The sequence below is a fragment of the Nannobrachium achirus genome (genome assembly GCF_963921795.1).
Source record: "Nannobrachium achirus genome assembly, chromosome: 1".
NCBI classification, from domain to species: domain Eukaryota; kingdom Metazoa; phylum Chordata; class Actinopteri; order Myctophiformes; family Myctophidae; genus Nannobrachium; species Nannobrachium achirus.
Window position 1 is genome coordinate 20,502,711 of NC_137810.1, and position 21,436 is coordinate 20,524,146.

A 21,436-nucleotide genomic window follows, 5' to 3' on the forward strand; every position below is an offset into this window, starting at 1 on the left:
CCTAGATGGAGGCTGAGTGTGCTGACATCACAGCGCATGCAGTGTGTGTGTGTGTGTGTGTGTGTGTGTGTGTGTGTGTGTGTGTGTGTGTGTGTGTAGGCGGGTGGGTTCCCACAGGCCTTTCAGGCGACCACAAGCCTTTTATTTCCTCGTAATAAAGGGTACAATTGAATGTTCCCTTGTATTCCTGTGCTAAAGACATTAGGTAACACTAGGATGTTCTCTTCTTCCCTATGAGCTTTCCACATTACATCCTCGATGTTACAGATGGATAAATTGACATGGATTGAGGCATTTTTTTACTGCACATTGGATGGCCAACTATGCAATGGCAAAACCGTTCCTTTTTTAATTGTGAAAATAGACGTATCTGTATAATGGAATAGGGCATTCATTAACAGAAAAACTGAAAGGTTTCTGCCTGACAGCAACGAGATAGTAATAGTAAAGGTATAAGCAGTGCTTAATTCATGGGGGAAGAAGGGCCCTTGATTGTATCCGGGACCTTCCCTGTCAATCAAAATAGTTCTGTTTGGACTCCTTCCAAACAGCTGCAGCATTTGTCTTTACTTTATATGTTCATGTTTTTGTTCAATTTCTTGTAATTCCTTCTGATGTGGTGCTTCATAGGTGACAGTGAAACACAATAGTCAAGCTATATCCACACATACTGTACATGATGTCATAGAATTTTGTTAACAATACAAGTATATATTTTTCTATTATGCCAGTTATTCAAATAGATAAATCAAAATGATTCTGATGAGCCACATGTGCCAAATGTTGCTGCTAATGTTATACTGGGTGCATACATTTGTGTAAGAAGAAGAAGAGAAAAACATGTAATTGTCACGCGCAACAGTTCACGCACGCAGTCCACGTGCGCACAGCCTGGGATCCGGCCCCTATTCATTGACAAATGAAGCACTGGGTTTTGGACATACACGTTTTCTACCCAACACCGGCAATGAGGCCATGCGTTATAGTGTTCATTCTTCACACACAATTATTTCCACATACTGTACTGTAGTTTAGACTGACTGCTCTCAGGGATACTGTGTTTTCCCACAGTATCTTTTAGCAGCTAAAGAGCTACAGTTTAGCTCAGTGGTGCACAAACTGGGTCACGTCCCAAACTTTAGTCATGAGAGATATCTTACAGAGTGTGTACACCAGGGGTAGGCAACCTTAGGCACGGGTGATCACTGGCACACTGGCAGAAGTGTGAGAGAGAGGATTAAAAAAAAAGAAAAAGAAAAAGTAATATTGTTTTAAATGTGGTCAATTCAATTAAGTCACCGAATTTGCAGTCGGGGAGATAGGTGGGTTTATATGTCCTCCTTACAACACTGACTATCTAGAAAATAAAAACATGGCACTTCTTTTCAAAAGGGTTGCTGAAGGGTAACTGCCATGTTGTTAGATGGATTTGTTTCTGTATTGTCATGAAAAGTGTGCCTTAACCAGTGCTTAATTTGTGGTTGAACAAATTATTGGACCGATGGATCCGGCACCTATTTGATTGGATACAGTACCTATTTGATTGGATACAGCACCTACAGTATTTGATTGGATCCGGCACCTATTTGATTGGATCCGGGGGATCCGGCACCTATTTGATTGGATCCGGGGGATCCGGCACCTATTTGATTGGATCCGGGGGATCCGGCACCTATTTGATTGGATACAGTATCTATTTGATTGGATACAGCACCTACAGTATTTGATTGGATCCGGCACCTATTTGATTGGATCCGGCACCTATTTGATTGGATCCGGCACCTATTTGATTGAATCCGATGGATCCGGCACCTATTAGATTGGATCCGGGGGATCCGGCACCTATTTGATTGGATCCGGGGGATCCGGCACCTATTTGATTGGATACAGTACCTATTTGATTGGATACAGCACCTACAGTATTTGATTGGATCCGGCACCTATTTGATTGGATCCGGCACCTATTTGATTGGATCCGATGGATCTGGCACCTATTTGATTGAATCCGATGGATCCGGCACCTATTTGATTGGATCCGGCACCTATTTGATTGGATCCGATGGATCTGGCACCTATTTGATTGAATCCGATGGATCCGGCACCTATTTGATTGAATCCGATGGATCCGGCACCTATTTGATTGGATCCGATGGATCCGGCACCTATTTGATTGAATCCGATGGATCCGGCACCTATTTGATTGAATCCGATGGATCCGGCACCTATTTGATTGAATCCGATGGATCCGGCACCTATTTGATTGGATCCGGGGGATCCGGCACCTATTTGATTGAATCCGATGGATCCGGCACCTATTTGATTGAATCCGATGGATCCGGCACCTATTTGATTGGATCCGGGACCTTCCCTGTTTGGTCATTTATGTTTTCATCCTTCCAAGTAGAGACCTTTTTTGGTGCAGCATTTTTCTTTACTTGATATTTTCATGTTTTTGTTAAATTTCTTGTAATGTTTCTGATGTGGTGCTTCATAGATGACAGACACACGATATTGACAAATTAAGCACTGGCTTTAACGTTATTAGTTTGCCTGAAGCTGGAAAAAAAAGACAAAGCAAAAAACAAAGTGTGTGATCCGCGGTCTGGATCTCCTTCCTAAATCATTCAAATTTGTTTGTGTTTATTTACTAAAAGAGTGACTTTCAGACCTGTTGTTTCACCATGGAAAAGCATAATTACGCTTTGCTAAAGGTTTGGGTAGTGTAGTTAAAGCCTGATTGGCACCAACATACTAAATGTCTCAACGTTTTTTATGCACCTATTTCGGGCATGTCATAGGCAGACACTCAAGAATAAGGGCGAACTTTCTGCAAAAATAGCTGATCTACAAGCTCACAACGCGTTGCATTTTGAGCTTGCAGATTGTCTAGATTAGTGTAGAGGGGAAATGGGAGAGGACCAAGTACAGTCCCCTGGGGGACCGGGTCAACAAAGTATATGGCGTTCAAGTGGTTAAGGCCCCAGTCTGAGATTAGAACATACATATTCACATACAAGAGTTGTATTTGTAGACATTTGTAGACATTTTGTTGGGGTGGAAACCTTGTAGATCAGATATTTTCACTATTTTAAAAACATTTTTAAAATGATAAATACAAAACGGTTTTGGACATACAAGGACACAACGCCTCGTGCGAGGCGTTGTGTGCTTGTAGATCTCCCATTTTCACTTGTTTTGCACGACAGTCTTGTTTCACGAAACTAAGGTTCATGCCGACAGTAAAGATTTGATATTTTCCCTACCCCAAATCAAAACCTATAGAGAGTTATATTATACACACATTTCTGAGCATATATGTACAACACACTGAAGTCGCTATTGTGGATCAATGTTTTTGGAGAGGAGGATACAGAAAAACATTTTTACCGTGGCAACATTTCATGGATACCAAAAAGGAACATAGAATTATAAGCTCCAATGCAAGACATCGTGTTTTTATCATTTTGTCAGCTAATGTACTTGCTTGTCCTTGCCCTCCACCCTTTCCTCCCCTTCTCCTATCTCTCTCTCTTTCTCTCTCGACCCCCACCTCTCACCATGTGATTGGCCGAGAGGGAGGATGATGCGTTAGAGGTAGGAGTATATAATCTCTGTTCCGCTCCAGTGCAGACACTGCTACTCCACCTCCTCCTCTCTTGAGGTTTGCCTGACGGATATCACTCTACAAGCTACTGTACGACGCCTACATACAGCACTGCACTGGGCATCACTGCTGCTGCTACACAATGTGCAAAGGACTTGCATCGCTGCCCAACTCCTGCTTGGAAAGGTACATCAGACCTTCTGGCTTTTATGATTACAAATTATGTGTATATAATTTGGATTATGAGGATCAGAGTGCCTTTGAGTAGAGTATAGTAAAATAATAATAATACATTAAATTAAATTAAATACAAGTGCATTGCCATGGACTATACCACATTAAATCATTAACACAATCGGCACCTCATATACCTCAATTTACTTGTAATGAAATGTTTCCATAAATATGTATTCAAAGACTAAACTGATCACATTTTGTTTCCTTTTTTCCAGGGCTAAGGGACTGAAAGCAAGGCTGGGAAGTATTTTGCTGAAACCAGATTGGAGTCTTTCTCGCTGCAAAATATGGAAAAACAGGTAAGCCTTATTTAAGGAATATTGCATCCTAGATAATGTGCATATAAACAGAAAGTGATTCATCAACATGTGCATTTATAAAAATGCCAGGTCAAGCCTAACAGTACTGGGTCCTTGTTTGTTTCCAGGCCCAACCTGGAGGAATGCCTGAAGTGGAAAGAGTCCTTTGAAAATCTCCTTGCAAGTAAACGTAAGTAGATCAATATGTAGACCAATATCATGACACATTAACACAAATACACATGCACACATACACATACTGTACATGCACACGCAAGCGCACGCACAAACACACACACACACACACACACACACACACACACACACACACACACACACACACACACACACACACACACACACACACACACACACACACACACACACACAGTTGCACACACAGTTGCACACACACAACACACACACATAGGAATCATGTTGTTTGCCAGAATTAACACTGGCCTCTTTCTGCTCCCGCAGATGGACAGTGTGCCTTCACAGATTTCCTGATGTCAGAGTTCAGCGAGGAAAACATTGCGTTCTACTTCGCCTGTGAGCAATACAAGTGTATCAAATCTCCTGCCAAGCTGCCAGCTAAAGCCCAGAAGATCTATGATGAATTCATCGGCCTTGATGCTCCCCGAGAGGTAAGACACAACTTTGCTTAGATTGAGTCCTCGAACAGATCACATTATCTATTATTATACCTGTCTACACTATACTTTCTACGATACACTTGTTTCAAAAATAATAGTGCTGCAATCTTATGTGCTGTATTACAATACACACGTTGTCTACACAGAACGACGCATAATGAGTAAAGTTGCTGTGTACTAACTCAGTGGCTCTCAACCTGTGGGTTGGGACCCCAGGGGGGCCCCCAAATTATTTGGGGGGGTCCCCAGATGATTAAGTTAATGTGAAACACTGTTTTCTCACTCAACAGTAAACAAACCAACATACAGTATAGAGAGAATAGAGGGTATCTGCACATTTCTAAAGTGACCATTTAAGGACTTTTAAGACTCTTTTAATACCTCTAAAATAAAAATGTAAACATTGGCCAAATTGTAAAAAATTAGTGTCAGAAAGTGTGAAAATAGCAGATCTACATGCTCACAACGACTCGCGTTGCGAGCATGTAGATCTGTTATTTTCACAATAGAACCGTGTTAAACTAAATATAATGCCTCAAGTCTTACAACTCCAAGTGCTTGTAGGGTGGGGGGTCGCCAGTTAAAATATGATTATTTTAGGGGTCACAGCCTGAAAAGATTGAGAACCACTGTACTAACTGTCTATGCTTCACACCTCTTCTAGATCAACATTGACCATGAGACACGTGACATCACCACAGCCAACCTGCTGGCACCCTCAGGCTCTTGTTTTGACCTGGCTCAGCACAGAATCTACATGCTGATGGCCAAAGACTGCTACCCTCGCTTCCTCCGCTCCCAAGCGTACAGCGAGCTGACCATCCACGCCAGCGGCAAGACCTTCAAACAGCCCCACCAGGAGACCATATGAAGATGAAGATGTGGTCGCCTTAAGGGCGTTGAGAATACATGGAAGGCATGATGGCCGTTAAGTGCTTGATGTTGCGGGATGAGGCCGGGCATAAGTGGAGACCGGGAACTTGTCACGAATCAGATGGCTTCTCGAAATGGATGGATGTATTATGCGGGCAGCCGGGCAACCATCAAACAGAAAGAAGAGGTGCATTGAGGAGGAAAATAAGAAACGGAATGGGAGAAGGAAATGAGAAGCACAGAGGCAGAATGGGAGGTTCCTCTAAAGTGGACTGCTGAAATACAAAATCAGTGGAGCTGATAGAAATATCAAGAAATGAAGGTCTTTTGTTCATGTGCTGTAGTAAACAGACTACGTGACAATCAAACAAAATGCCATGTAGTGGGAGACTGCCTTTTCTTTGCCGTTAAGCAGACTCTAAATTGTGATGCACAACTGTCCTCCTCTGTCAGGGACTTAAAATGTTTATGAACAGGCAGGTGTTTTTATTTATTGTATTTATTTGTTCCAAGTCTAAAATATATTGTATTTATTTGTTACAAGTGTAAAATATATTGTATTTATTTGTTCCAAGTGTAATATTGTATATCATTTGTTTTTATTTATTGTATTTATTTGTTCCAAGTCTAAAGTTTATTTTCTTTTTCCTCTTTTTTCTTTTCAAAACAGACCAAAAATAAGGCCATATTTATGGTGCCATACTTATATTCATTTGTTGATGATGTTTTTTTTTAATAAAGAATCACAAAATATTTGTTTTCATGTTCGTCTCTAGACTCTAGAATGGAATTGTTTTTACCAAACATAATCACATCCAACCTATTTTGTCCTTTGTGATGTTTGAAACATTGTCTACATTCTCAAGGCTATAAGTGCAATCCCTGCAAAAGATAAAGTATTGTACGAAACACTTGAATAAAAATGTAATGTTTAAAGTTAAAATAATTTGTCAATTTGTCAATATTATCAGCATAATGTCAACCCTGATGACATAACTATGTACTTTATACTAGTGGGTCTCAAAGTAGGGTTCAGGGACGCTCAGGGTCCCTCTCTAAATGGACCATTACAAGTCTGTAAGTGAGAGTCACCGTATCTAGTTCACTTTACCAGCCACGATGCCATGTTATTTGCCTCATCTATACACGTTAACGTTCAATTGCTTCCAGCTCCATTACTCCCAAAAAAACCATACAAAACATGGTAGCTTAGAAGATATTTTAGTACTATACAGGAACTCTGTACTACGTAGTTGCTGTAACTTGGAGAGACTCGCAGGGTTGATCTGAAAGATGTCATCTTGTACAACAGCACTCTGAATATCTGTAATGACATTTGACATTACAGATATGTGGAGCACTCCCTGTGACTACTTCTACTCACTGTATCTACTTTTTTACGTGTAAATACTGCTCCAAACATTGGTTAGAATATCAATTATATAAATGAAAATAAAGAAAAAAAATAATTGAACCGAAAGTCTGAATTGATACTGAAATGGTGTGCTTTGACTGAGTTTGTGCCAATAATGTTAAGCACTCCATTATATGCAATATGTTGTATAATGATTATACAACATAATAATGTGATTAAATCACATTATTATTCATGAATGTCTGGGTGAAATGAGGTATGATAATGTGTGACTGAATGCAGAAAAGATGGTTATTTAACAGGTTTGCTTTTCAATAGAGCTTCAACATGAGATATCACTTGTATAGATTGACCCAACAGTTGGAAGTAAATCTCTAGAAATATGTATCTGAAATTTGGAATTCTGAGAAAAAGGCCTTCATAAGTTATTACAAGGCTCAGCCTTAGCCATAAGCCATGGTTGACTGACACAATAGTTGCCTCTGTGTTCTCCCCATTGCAATATCACAACTCATTCCTATGACAACGGCTTGCTCTTGCTCCGTTCTCAACACAATTCACTTGAAACCTTGCAATATAATGTGCTAATCATGAGAATTAAAGCTTCACAAGTTGTACCTGTGAAAGCAAAGACTAGCTATCTTCAACTTTGAGAAAATGAACTAATCTACATTTCCTTACTGTAATACCCTGGAAGTTGACATGTGTGATTATTTGTAATTTCCTGATAAAGCAGACAATGCCTGTATATATTTGCTCATTGCAACAGCACATTCAGCAGCAGGTGTAACAGGCCTGTTCACCATGGCAACCATTCTAAACTGCACTGCAGGACTCTAACACTGGTGCAAGGGGTTAGTTTCAGGCTTTTGTCTGCTTTTGTCCAAAGACATCAACCAAGAACAGTTTCCTGGTGGTGTGAACCTGTTCTTGGAAACCGGAAGATTGAGGCGATGGTTATTGTAGACTATCAACGTAATACCGACAGCTATAAAATTGGTATGACACATTGTGTTTACACAAGCCATCAACCTTGCCCTATAAATGACAATAAACCTGACGCAATGACAATAAAGCAGGCTGGGGAATGGCGACTGCTCACTCTGCCAGCCAAGCTTACAACCACGGCATTTGCAGGCTGCTAATGGATCACAATGATTAGAGAAGAGACGTACAGTATGTAAAACTTCTGAAGGCTCAATTTAGATATTGTTACAGGTGGTGAATGACAATGCTGACTATCTATTGTGTGTTCTTTCAATATTGGAAAGATGAGTGATTACGTTGCACTGCCACTGCAGCAAATCGTCACTGTCGGGCAGAAACCTTGTATCTCCAAGTTTCCATTTTTTATGTTTTTTTGGAGCGGTGAAAGCACTCCCAATAGACAGGTATGTCCGTGGGTATGTCCGTGGGTGGCTGGGTGGCTGGGTGGCTGGGTGGCTGAGTGGCTGGCTGGCCGTGTCCGTAGCCTGGCAATACCTTGAGTGGCCACACACAACACACTAGTTAAAGGAGGGGCGCTGTTGTGCAGGCACACACACACACAGCTTCTATGGCACTATTGTGCAGACTAGACACACACACACACACACGGTATAGCTGCTCAGATTCACCGCTCCACTTCGAACCGAGGTTTGATTTTTTTTTTGTAAAGTAAAGCCCTGCTTCATCATACAAGACTGTCGCACAAAACTACGAAATTAGCAGATCTACAAACACACAACGCCTCGCGATGTGAGGCGTTGTGTTCTTGTAGATCAGCTATTTTCACTAGTATAAATAATTTTTTAAATGATAAATACAAAACGAACGGTTTTGGACATATATATATATAGGCCTACAAGGTTTCCACCAGACAACGACAAAATGCACAAAGCGTGGCTGAATTTCTGCTTTGTGTATTTAAATGTCATCAATGAGTGGGGCCAGTATCAGGTAGAAGACAGCTGGTATGCACTCACACCTGCTGCATATTAACATCCCATAATGTAACCTCTTACAGTACTCCATGGTAACACATGACACACAGACAGTAGCCTGTCTATGTGCTATGTTGATTCTGATTTGGCATTGCAGCGGTGCATCAAGTTAATCAAATTAAAGTGCAGTACAACCATAACGTTTCCTTTTCTTGTACCCTTAATAAAATTGTGTTCTTAACCAGTTATACCCTATACATTATTACATTGAAAGGGGTCCCACAGTGGTCTGTACCTGGCCCCTCTTTTTTTCCCCTCTATACCAATCTGTTCTCCTAAAATAGCTAGTTCGCCTGAATCTACAAGCTCACAAAGTGTCACGTTGTGACCGTTTTTGCTAAATAGGGTGGAGATGGAGACTGCTGCGCTGATGACTTATCGATGAGCACTTTACTGAGTAAAGGGTCATTCCCACCGGGCAAGATAAAGATAAAGAAAGAATATTGTTCCCAATTGAAGTGGATGGGAGTGGATGGTAGCGTGCAGTGTGGACACTCACATGAGTCACATCCACTTCAATTTAGCTTACCCTTTAATGTGTTGTGAACTTGTCGAACTGCTGCTTTCAGCGCACAACACCAGTGCACGACTAAGTAGTGATAGTACTGTACCAACCATGTACTGTGCCATGCACTGTAATTACTATAATATAGTATGGCAATTATAGAACCGTATTTGTTGTAGAGTAATCATTAAAAACAGAAAACTAAGACAACTAAAAAGCAAGCAGGTCTTCAAATTACATGGTGACTTTTTTTTTCTTTTCATGGATGGCCAGCATGAAAGATCCAGAGAGTAAAATGTATCCTTTTAACGTAAAAAAAAACAACACAAATGTACTGTAACTACTACTGCTACTACTACTAGGCCTAGGCCTACTAATAATAATAGATTGTTTTGGCTTTAAATAGGAAAATATGTTTGGCTGTCACATACCATGTCTATGTCATGTGAGTAGCGCCATTGGCTGTGTAGACTATTGTAGCACTAGGCACACACAGTGCAAATGGACCCGATGCACAATCCTGACACCTAGTGGGCATATTTGACAGGTAACAATATTCCTACTGACCTACCTTTTGACCATTTCACACACACACACACACACACACACACACACACACACACACACACACACACACACACACACACACACACACACACACACACACACACACACACACACACACACACACACACACACACACACACACACACACACACACACACACACACACACACCCTAAGGAAACAAGTACTAAAAATGCTGTGAGAATGAAACTTCAAATGAATTTTAGTTCAATAGTTTTTCTTTTGTTTTTTTAAGTTCATGTTTTTATTTACAGGAGTGACATTGACTACATGACAAACACAACAAAAGGCTATGCATGCAACCTTTCCCATACCTATGGAAGATGGTTATTGCAATACTTTTGCCCAACTAAATCCATGCACCATGAATTGTACTTTTATAGCGAGATGTCCTTTGTAGTGTTTACGTTAGATAATAGCTAATAATACATTCAAGACTTGAATATTTCGAAGGGCTTACACTGAGACTGAGATAGTGATTGATTGATTGATTGATTGATTGATTGATTGATTGATTGATTGATTGATTGAAAACTTTATTAGAGGTTTGCATAGGAAAAGGTACAGAACAGTACAGTTCACTGGAACAAGGTCAACTAAAAGTAGGCCTATAAACACCACAAGATGCTTTTGGGCTTGTTTCAATTGGGGTCCCTTTTTACTACTCATACACATAGCCTACAAGATTAAATTGACAGACAAATAAAACCCAGTACTATGCAGAAAATATCATCAAAAGACAGTCGGAAAAGACAATAAAAATAAGTGGTGTTTACAGTAGAAAGGTCAGGGGGAGGTAAGGATAGGCTTTGTCTTTTTTAACAGTTTCGAGTTGCAGCCACCTTATAGTGGTAGGAGTATAGGGATTTACACTCCTGTAAGGCCATCGGTAGGGCATTCCACATTTTTGCGGTTTTAACCCTTTGCCATGTGAATATCATCACAAACTAAAGATAGTATTATAAACTTGAATGAAGTTTCATTTGGTAACAAACCACTAAGGGGCGCTGAAGCCCTTTGAGTAAAACATTATTGTCCTTTTACTTTAATGGACTGCTCAAACACTTTCATATAGAGCTAGTCTTAATTTGTTTTTTCAGCGGACATATTAATGTCTTACAGCATTAATGCATTTATTTAAATATACAGGACAGTGCAATATAAGACAACAAGGGGTTTTAAGAGATTCTTTGTCAACAAAGTAAAATCCTCTGTGATAAATGAATCCATTTGTAACTCTGAGCTGTGGTGTAGAATAGATATAGACCTACCCACCCCCAAAAATGGCTTTGGAATAGCAGCACTGGCGTTACATAAGACAAACGCACTTGAAATGGGAAATAGTGGGGGGGAAATGACTTCATCCCATTCTGTATGGGAGTGGTAGGTTTTGGGGTTCTTTGTAATGCTACCGACTCTTGAAAACAAAGCATTGTATTGGGGAGGTTGCCTACTTTAGAAGCCATGAAGTGAGCTGACAGGCCCTTCCAGATATCAATTAAAAGTCACCTTAATTCAAGTGACTGATGACAAAAAGAGGGGTTTTGTGATTGTTTTTTTTTTACATGTATATCTTAAATATATATTTCTTTTTTAGGGGCATGTCATGTGGTCTACCTGCACAGCCTTTGTGATCTACTAGCAGGGACGTGCTGGCCATTGGGAAAAGTGAGACAATTCCCGACCGGCCGGTACAAGTTCAAGCCGAACCAGGCCGGCCGCAAAAAAAAGCCTATCCACGGCTTTCCAACACCCCATAGTGCATTGCGCAGACGTTGTACCGAGCTTCCGGCGCCGCAGCCGAGTGTGATTTACAAGCTCACAACGGGCTGCATCTGCGACGCGACGTGAGCTTGTATGTCGGCTGTTAAACCGGAAGTGTGGTCCAAATAATATCCAGTAAACTCCCGCGGAAACAGGTGGATAGGCTATACATTTCCAAAATCCTTTTAACAAGGTAGCAGCATATTGTATATAAGAATGTCATAAAGCAACATGCACAGCATGGGCCAGCCACACACGGCTGTGTGTGTGTGTGTGTGTGTGTGTGCGCGCGTGCGTGCGTGCGTGCGTGCGTGCGTGCGTGCGTGCGTGCGTGCGTGTGTGTGTGTGTGTGACAGGCTGGCCAAGTTGAGCACAGCTGCTCGTCGCACCTTTACCCTACAGTCTATGCTTGCGCACACGACACACAATCTCTAACTTGCTTGGATAGACTGGAATGCTCATCAATACTAAATCTCAAATATAACCTTTGTGTGTACTGTGTACCTTGCTGTTGTAATCGCCAATTTACCAAAATACAATCCACGTGAGTTCCAATAGATTAGGGTAGCGATGTCTCAGTGGATGTTTTCAACCCAAAAGTGCATGTTACAGTAGGTAGCCTTAAGTCTATGCTTGTGTCACGCAGACACAGAATCTCTCGTCTTGCTTCAAGTTGCTTCGATAGACCAAAATACAATCTGTGTGCGTGTGCGTGTGCGTGCGCGCGCGTGTGTGTGTGTGTGTGTGTGTGTGTGTGTGTGTGTGTGTGTGTGTGTGTGTGTGTGTGTGTGTGTGTGTGTGTGACATTACTGTATGTGTGTCCAACTGAAAGTATTCTGTTGATATACTCCCCATTAGTCCCTCGTGAAACTGTACTTCTCCCCCAAACCAAAGGACAATTTGTGCCTTGGGACCTTTGTTGTGCCCCTGAGAAGGGTCAAGTGTGCCCCTTGAAACTTCTTGAAAGCCAGTATTGTATTTATCATTTTAAAAATGATTTAAACTAGTGAAAACAGCCGATCTACAAGCACACAGATCTGCTTGTAGATCTGCTGTTTTCACTACTGTTGTGCGACAGCCTTGTATGATGAAGCAGGGCTTTACTTTGCGAAGAAACGTACACATTCGAAACTTGGAGATACAAGGTTTCTTCCCGACAGTGACGACATTTACTCCCCCCCCCCCCCCCCCCCCCTCCGGTATTATGTTGGTGTGCCCATGGATTCTTGGGACATGAAAAAGGTTGAGAAACACTGATATAGACAGTGCAGTGCTTGGGCCTGGGGGGGGGGGCTGTAGATGTGTGTTGGGAAGAAAACAAGATCTTTGACAGCCACAGTCACAGGTGGCTATCTCGACAATGAGATGAGCCTTGCTGAAAATATGATTATCTAATATATTACATAATGTAGCCTGTGCATCAAGTACAGTAATGGGTTTAGGCAAGACCAGGCAAGGCAAGGCAATTTATACAACAACAAGGCAGTTCAAAAGAACATCAAGAAAAGGAAACACAATTAGCCTATAAATGACATTAGGATGCCTAAAACAAGTACAAACAACAAACGCAATTACAGTGCAGAAGAGAAAGAAAGCAAAAAAAAAATGAAAAAAAGGAAAGTAACTTCAAAGGCAGCGGCAAACAGAAAGACATGTTAAGGTCCGTTTCGGACCGGGTCTAGGAGGCCCGAATTATCCTCAGCTCCATTTCGAAGAAAAAAATAAAATAAAAATATTCAATTAAATAAACAGCCTCTTATATTCTATCTTCTATGTCGTATGCATCATTGCTGGATAATGTTAAAAAACTCACCATGTGACGAGTGATGTGATAGTGTGCACTGATCTGTCTGTCACTGTCCATCAGTCACAGACACAGTACACATTTATAAGCCATACAGCCTATACAGTCCATCTACCTACAGCCTGTAGTCTGTGTATTGTGTCGTTATGTGTGTAAGACAACATCCTACATTTATTATTTTTAAATAGCTGACGGTAATAAGCTGTATTTTATTTGTGAAGTACACATGAGCATGTTTTTTATTTTGCCCTGAGCTGTGTGAGTTTCATAACTAAGTAGCGAGCACTATATGGGCCCCGTCTTACAGTAATATACACTTGGACCCGCCACCATAACATACGGCACTGACCCTAAGGGTGCACAAATGAAACCCTTACGGGCCCATTTGGTTTCATTGATGATACAAGTTCAGCTTTTAATTAAACAAGAATTTGACTGTGCATTGTGGCCAAGAGCAGTGGTTCTCAACAATTTCAGGCCGCGGCCCCCCACAATAATCATATTTGAACTGGGGACCCCCACCCTGACAAGCACTTGGAATTGTAGGAGTTGAGGCATTACATTTTGTTTGACTCTGTTCCACAGATAAATACGGTGAAAATAGCCGATCTACAAGATCACATAATTTTCACAATTACTACTGTACCTCTTTCTTAAATCATTTGTGTTTGACCCCCCACAGATAACTCACATAATCACACTCTATACATTTTAAGGATGAAGTCTGGGCCCCCATATAGCCATGAAGACAGGAGGAGCTCTATACTGTGGATGACCCAATGTGCACATTCCACTGCATCTCCCCCAGGATATAAAGAGCTCCCCAGTCGGGCCGCACCTCTGCTTGGCCTGGCCCCCCCTTGAGCTAAGCCTCAAAGGGAATACGTTTCCTCCCCAAAGTATCTCACTGTACCCCACGCAGCAAAGTTTCCATCATATTTTGGCAAATAGAGATACTTAATGTTGTTGTCATAACAGAGAGGGAAAGGACATGCAGCGCTCATGTGACCTTGTGTATATTTGATATTCTTTCATTTGAGAAATTTCCTTTTTTACAAGTATCACTTATAATTTCACCCACTCTTTTACACCTGTAAAGTTGTGATGTGACAATACACTTTAGTTTAAGTTGAAATTGAGTGAACTGTACTGTCATGAAACTGTACCCTTTCCTATGCAAACTTCTAATAAAGTCTTCAATCAATCAAAGTGAAAATTGAATATTTTGGAGTGTCAACCTCCTTGGCTTTGAGATGGCTGCAAAGTAGACAAGAGGATAATTCAGGAGCATTTGTGAAAGCACAAACTGAATGAGAGTGAATTAATCTAATAAGATAGAGAGAGCAGAGGGGGGGGGGGGGTCAGAGAGGATAAAAATGACAACACTTGAAGCGTGGGAAACGTCTTGTTGAGTGTCCCAAGTGGAAGAGGAAAACTGTGGTATCAGTGACCCTGGGATGCTTCGGGTCCAGACCTTCTGTCCCCAGCATACACACAAGCATAGAGCCACAGCATCAGATGCCGCATGACTGTTGCGTCATTCACTCTCCTGATCATGAGATCATGAAAAGTTCAGCTGCTCACTGTGTTTTGACATTTACTGACAGTGCGGCTATTTCAGTTATAGTAGATATGAACAATGTTTCACTGACCATTTGTATTTTCTTTTTCTAGAAGTTTATTCTTATTTTCATTTGCACACAGACAACAAACAGTAAACATAAGGGTAGTAAAAGATGTATGAATATTTAAACAAAACATTTTTGTTTTGGTATTTAAATTTGATGAAGATTAACGAATTATGTTTTCATTCATACATTGGCCATATAGTTAGCATTATAGAATAGTCTCTACATAAATCATGAAGCCCTTAATGATACCCTGAAGCCCTTACTGAAAATTGTAGATCTTCCAATCCCATTGTGTAAAGCAGGTCTTATACTGCATACATTTAATTACAATTTCTTATACAGCATTTAATTTACGTATTCATGTAGGCCTACTGTATATTTGTAGTTATACATATTTATTTGTGTTGTATTTCCTTAGTGAAAAACATACAATATTACATAGTAATCTATTATATATGTGATGAATATGTGTTTATTTGTGTAAAATACACATACATTTTGCTCCATATAGTTTCTGAAGAGCCCAGTAATCGCTACCTGATTGACCTTACCTCAGATAGGGGAATCAGCTGCAGTAGAGGTCCTGTATAAACAGACTTCACATGACACCAAGATTATTTTAGGTCAGCTGATGATGATCATGAGAATCTTTGTGACTTGTAATTATGCTTTTTAATCAAATGTATAAGTTGTCTGTGAAAATGTGTAGTTAACAGCCTTAACTACACAAAAGCGTCTCTATTCTGGGGCAAACAAATTGGTGAAAATAGCAGATCTACAAGCTCAAAACACTTGCAACGTACAGTTGAGCTATGTACATCGGCTATTTATGGTGAGAGATTTGGTGTAGAGGAAAGAAAGGGAGCGGACCAAGCCATATGTGGGACCAAGTACATTTTATGCTTTACTTTATTTTTGTACATTTTATTAATCTCACTGGGGAAATTCAGGTTCAGCTTCTCCCAGCTGATTGCTGTTCAGATGGTCATGATGAGCGCTCAGGGGGCAGATGTTTGGGGTTCAGTGTCTAGCTCAGGGACACTTCGACACGTAGACACGGGCTGGGAGGTGAACTGGTGACCTTCTGAATACCAGACTGTCTCTCTACCCACTAAGCTACGACCGCCCACGTACCGGTATATGGGTTTAAATGGTTTGCCTTAACCGTGACAATGGACCACATAGATGTACTGTGGCGGCTATACAGTAACACTGAAGATACCGATCTTCAGTAATGTATTTTTGTGTTTAGTTCACGTAAGGCTTGAACGCACACCTGCCAGATCTACTCACACATGGTTCAAACGCAATGATCACACGGACATAGTTCAGCTGCAGACGCAATAATGAAGACCAGATGTTGGAACAAAAACAAAGCCTGTCATCTAAGTAAGAGGATTTAGAGTATTAGATATTGGTCAGATGTTGAGAGTCAAGGGGCCCTTTATTTCTACCGAACTGAAAGGTCTTTCATCATATTTTCATAATAAACGGGTTCTGTGTCTTGTCTATCCTAACTTACTTTCTCTAGGTCAAATACTTATAGGACATCAACCAAAAGTGGCTGTCTGGCTCTCTAGAAGTTGGAATATTTAGTGCAAACATCAGCTGTTTAAACACATTTTAGATACTTTTTTTGCAACCGTAGGTCGCAGTTAACTATGAAAAACATCACATCTTGTCCGTATATCCGTATTTTGCCCGTAACGCCTCAATGTCTATAGTCTATAGATGAAATCAGTGTTGTGACATCACCTCATCAAAGAACATTGTGACATCACATTCCGTCCTCGTCCCTTGTATGCCCATATATGGAGATCCCTGATGTACTGTACAGTTGTACATTTTTTTTTTTGTAGAACCGCTGATCGAACCAATATGCCCATAAAAGGGGTCAAAGATAATGAGAGACAGATACTGACACGCACAGACGCATGTCTGGGGTCTCACAGCACACAGTTGGTTCTACAGACAGAGATCTCCATATATGGGCATAAAAGTGATTGTATATGATGTCAGACTCAAAAGACTTTCACATAACGAATAACCGAGTAAGCGTCTGGGGTTACACAGCACACGGTTGGTTCTATGTACAGACTCCAACTTTTGCACACAGATAGCTTTTTGCCTATGTTCGTAGCTGCTTCCCCTGCCGTTACTGTACTTGCACAATGTACAGTTGTAGGAAACAATTATTTTTGTAGAACGAACCAATATGCCCATATCCCCATATACTGTACATGGATCTCCATATATGGGTATCAGGGATCTCCATATATTGGTAACTAGTCCGATATATATTAATAATGAATTCCGTCCTGCGCTACCTTGCCCTCTGCACGACCTCGCCCCTTTTTGCCCTTAGGCATCATACTGGTTGGTATACTGGTTGGTATACATACACTTAATTGCCCAGAATGCCCACTAGCCTATTTCTTGTTTTGTTTCCCTGTTTTATTCACAACCAAGAAACTGAAGACCTTCTTGCTCAAGGACTAAAACATTATGTAGGCCAAAAAAAAGGGGGAATAGAAATGCCAACTTCAGTTATACAGTAATCATGTAGCCTAATTTTAATGTAAGTCATGACAATTGATTTTGATGTACAGTAAATACCACCATGGTATTGTTGTATTGCGAGCACAGAAACCTGCTTAATTATAAGAGACATTATGTTCACATTAGCATCATTAGCAAATATATATATTTTTAAATTACAAATATACAAAATACAAATACAAATAAACACATTAGCATCATTATCAAAATATCCTGTTTATTGCGTAATCAACCATGAACCACTCAGTTGCTTCCCACATACAATACTAGCACTTCAGGGGCCAGGGCTAGGGTTAGGTGGGGGAGGGATCCAATCCATGCCTATAGAAATATATAGTCCTCAAGTGGTTAATGTTTTTCTTCACTGGTATCAATAAGCAGTGGCCTCTATACACTGATCAATATTACAAATATAGTAGGCCTATGTGTATAGTATTGATATAATAATTTTAAATGAAACACTTTTTGAAAACCAATTTAAGTCTGGCAACTGCTAAATTGTTTTCATTTCATTTTCAAAATCATCCACTGCATCAATGTTAGTTTACAAAACCTCTGCCAGACCTGAGGAGCACAGACATATTCCTTGGCAGGAGGACCATTTCCTTTTCACTGACTGGGACCAAATCAACGTTACAGTTCCCACATGGGAGCAGGGGTGTTACACTACATTCTGGGCCCTGGGTACTTTGACTATTGAAAAATAGCAGATATACCAGTAAGACTCCCTAATCGGGAGATAAGCGACCGTAGGTGGCTTTGCAAGAATCGGCCTGATGGTGGCGCTAGAAGAGGGCCATGTGAGAAATGAGGGGTGGGGTCTGCGCGGCGCCGAGGCGGACGAATAGGTACCGGCCCCGGCTCTCCCGGTCGCTCCTAGCCGGAGTTACGGCATTTTATGTGAGCTGCAGTGTAGGGGGTCCTCCACTGGGGGCACCACCACTTTTGCATCCGTTCTGGAGCACCAGGAGTCGGTGGTCCCCGGGAATTCCCCGTGAGCAGCCCCGTTGGGGTGGTCATTTGGTCATTTTTGCACATTTGTTTTTTTTTTTACATCTGGGGGTCCCCCAGGGAGCTGGGGGTCCCTGTAGCTCCGGGGGTCCTTGGAGGTTGTAGTTTGGCAGGTAAGGAGTGCGTGTGCAAAATGTGGCATGGATGGGGGCAACGGTTGTGGAGATAATGAGCAGGGCAAAAGTGTGACTCACTGACTCACTCACTGACAGACAGACAGACAGCCTGTGGAGGTTTTGGTAGTAAATGCGACCTACGGTCGCAACAAGCTCACATGTGAGCTTGTAGATCTGCTATTTATTTTATTTTTTTATCGTGAACATTTGTGCAAGTCTTTGAATATTTCATATCCTTCTAAGGTTTTTAAAAAAACCTATGTTTTTATTTCAGTGGTGCTCAAACTTTTCATGTGAAGGACCCCCAAAATGATATGTATTTGGCCACGGACCCCCATCTCAAAATATTTAGTTCCAGGGATCCCACCAGAAGCAAAATGTTGAGTTACAAATGTTTGCTTAAAAAATACATATATTTGCGCACATTTTCACAACTTTAAAAAAAATAGCAGATCTACAAGCTCGTGCCGTGCTATTTTTCAATAGCAAAGGATACAATAATTTCAGGCCCCTCCACCTTGGGCCCTAGTAACCCAGTCCCACTTTCCCCTCCTTGTGACGCCCCAGCGTGGGAGTCAGTTTAACCAGCACATAAAAAACACAGAGCACGGCTAAATTAATGGTACGTTATATCTCCCCAAAAGATGACAAAGTGCTCGTATCTGCATTAATGTGCTCCTCAGTGCATTAACCCCTCCTCCATGTGAGCAAGCCAGACACACACTTATATGAGTTCTATAGGCAACAACAAGTTATTAAGATTTCCCACCATTGGAGCTATTACACAACCTTCCGTTCACTGGCCGTTTTCAGCATCACAGGAGCCAAGCGGTCACCTCAAACTATTGCTATTTTCCATAGTGACTGAGATACAGTGTCACGTTTGGTTTGGCCAGTGGTTATCACAGTGTAAAGGGTATTTGTTCTGGTTTTCCCCCAAGCCTATGAGAAACCAAACACAGTTATTCTACAGAGTACAGATCTAGACGGAGAACTTTGTGATAATCACTGTGCAGATGCGGTTATCTAGTTCATCAGAAGTTGATGTGGAAGTTTCTTGATTGTACAAACCAACACAGCTTTGCAATGTTTCTTTTAGATTTCTATCCAGTGTACCAGGATTTTCACAGATTATAAGTTAAGTACATAAATCATATTATTAACTGCATATAGTTATTAACAGGGTTAGTACTACAGTATCCGTTACCAGAATGCACTGAACAATATAGTCATTAGGTAAGGTAATTGTTTAATTGGAATAGATAACCTTATCAATTAATTGATTTAGTATTAGTGTTACATTAACACTATACAGAACAGCAACAGATTGACTGTTAACTTTTTTTTATGGAAAATATTTCTCTGAATGAAGAATTTCATTTATTTCTCTAAGCCTGGAATGATAACGAACACACCATTGTTTATACTCCGGTTTTGTTCATCCCTTAACCCATTTAGGCCTGAACACATTATGACGCAATATTTTATGCTTTAAATATAAGAAAATAGCAGATATACAAGCTCACTGCTTGTAGATCTGCTATTTTTGAAAAATCGTGAATTAGAATTTTTACCCGATTCTATAAGTGTCTTTTGAATCCTTCTAAGATTTTTGGAAAAAAACCTATGTTTCTATGTCAGCAATCTGGCTAGCCATCGTCAAAGGAAAGGTCCTTTTCACTTAAATGTAGCTCAGTTCGTCTGTTCTTGAGACACTACTATGTCAGTGGTTTTCAAACCTTTTCATGTGAAGGACCCCCAAAATGATATTTATTTGGCCACGGACCCCCATTTCAAAATATCTAGTTCCAGGGACCACCCAGAAGCAAAATTTGAGTTACAAACGTTCGCTTTGAAAATACATATATTCAAAGATTTTCACACATTTTCACGACTTTTTCAAAAATAGCAGATCTACAAGCTCGCAGCGCGGCACTCGGTGCCGCGCTGTGAGCTTGTATATCTGCTATTTTTCACTGGTTAAAGCATTCAATAATTCTATGCCTAAATCTGGCCTGGTTACATAACAGACAAAGGCATTGCAATTCAAAAGAAAACAGCTTCTGTAGCTCTATCCTACTCCGTTTAAGAACCAGGTTTATCGGAAAAGCCTTCGCAAATAAACGTCTTTGAGAAAGCAATTAATCGTGCTGTGGGAAAACCATGCAGTTTAATTTCCTTTGGCAGGACACTGGACACAGCATGAGAAACTGGACACCTTCTCAGGCATTCAGCCCATGCATGTCCGAAGATCAGCCCCAGAAAGGAACATCCACAATGTTACGGTAGCGTCACAATATAAGTAGTTGGTTGTTTTCCATAGACTTTATGTTGTCAAAATGAACAACATGAACCTTAGCATCATGACACAATAGGAAAACATTCAGTGAAAATAGCAGATCTACAAGGTCACAATGTGTTGCAACAAAATGC

At 40.8% G+C, this 21,436-nt stretch overlaps 1 protein-coding gene across 1 annotated transcript; it reads left to right on the top strand.

Annotated features, from left to right (window-relative positions):
- Window positions 1–3,746: 3,746 nt before the first annotated feature.
- Window positions 3,747–5,667, top strand: rgs16 (regulator of G protein signaling 16; the record flags this gene model as incomplete). The annotated part of the gene is made up of 5 exons (XM_080727670.1): window positions 3,747–3,790; window positions 4,057–4,140; window positions 4,269–4,330; window positions 4,621–4,787; window positions 5,461–5,667. 5 exons carry the CDS (start codon window positions 3,747–3,749, stop codon window positions 5,665–5,667), a joined length of 564 nt encoding a protein of 187 aa, XP_080583796.1.
- Between the last annotated feature and the right edge of the window lie 15,769 nt (window positions 5,668–21,436).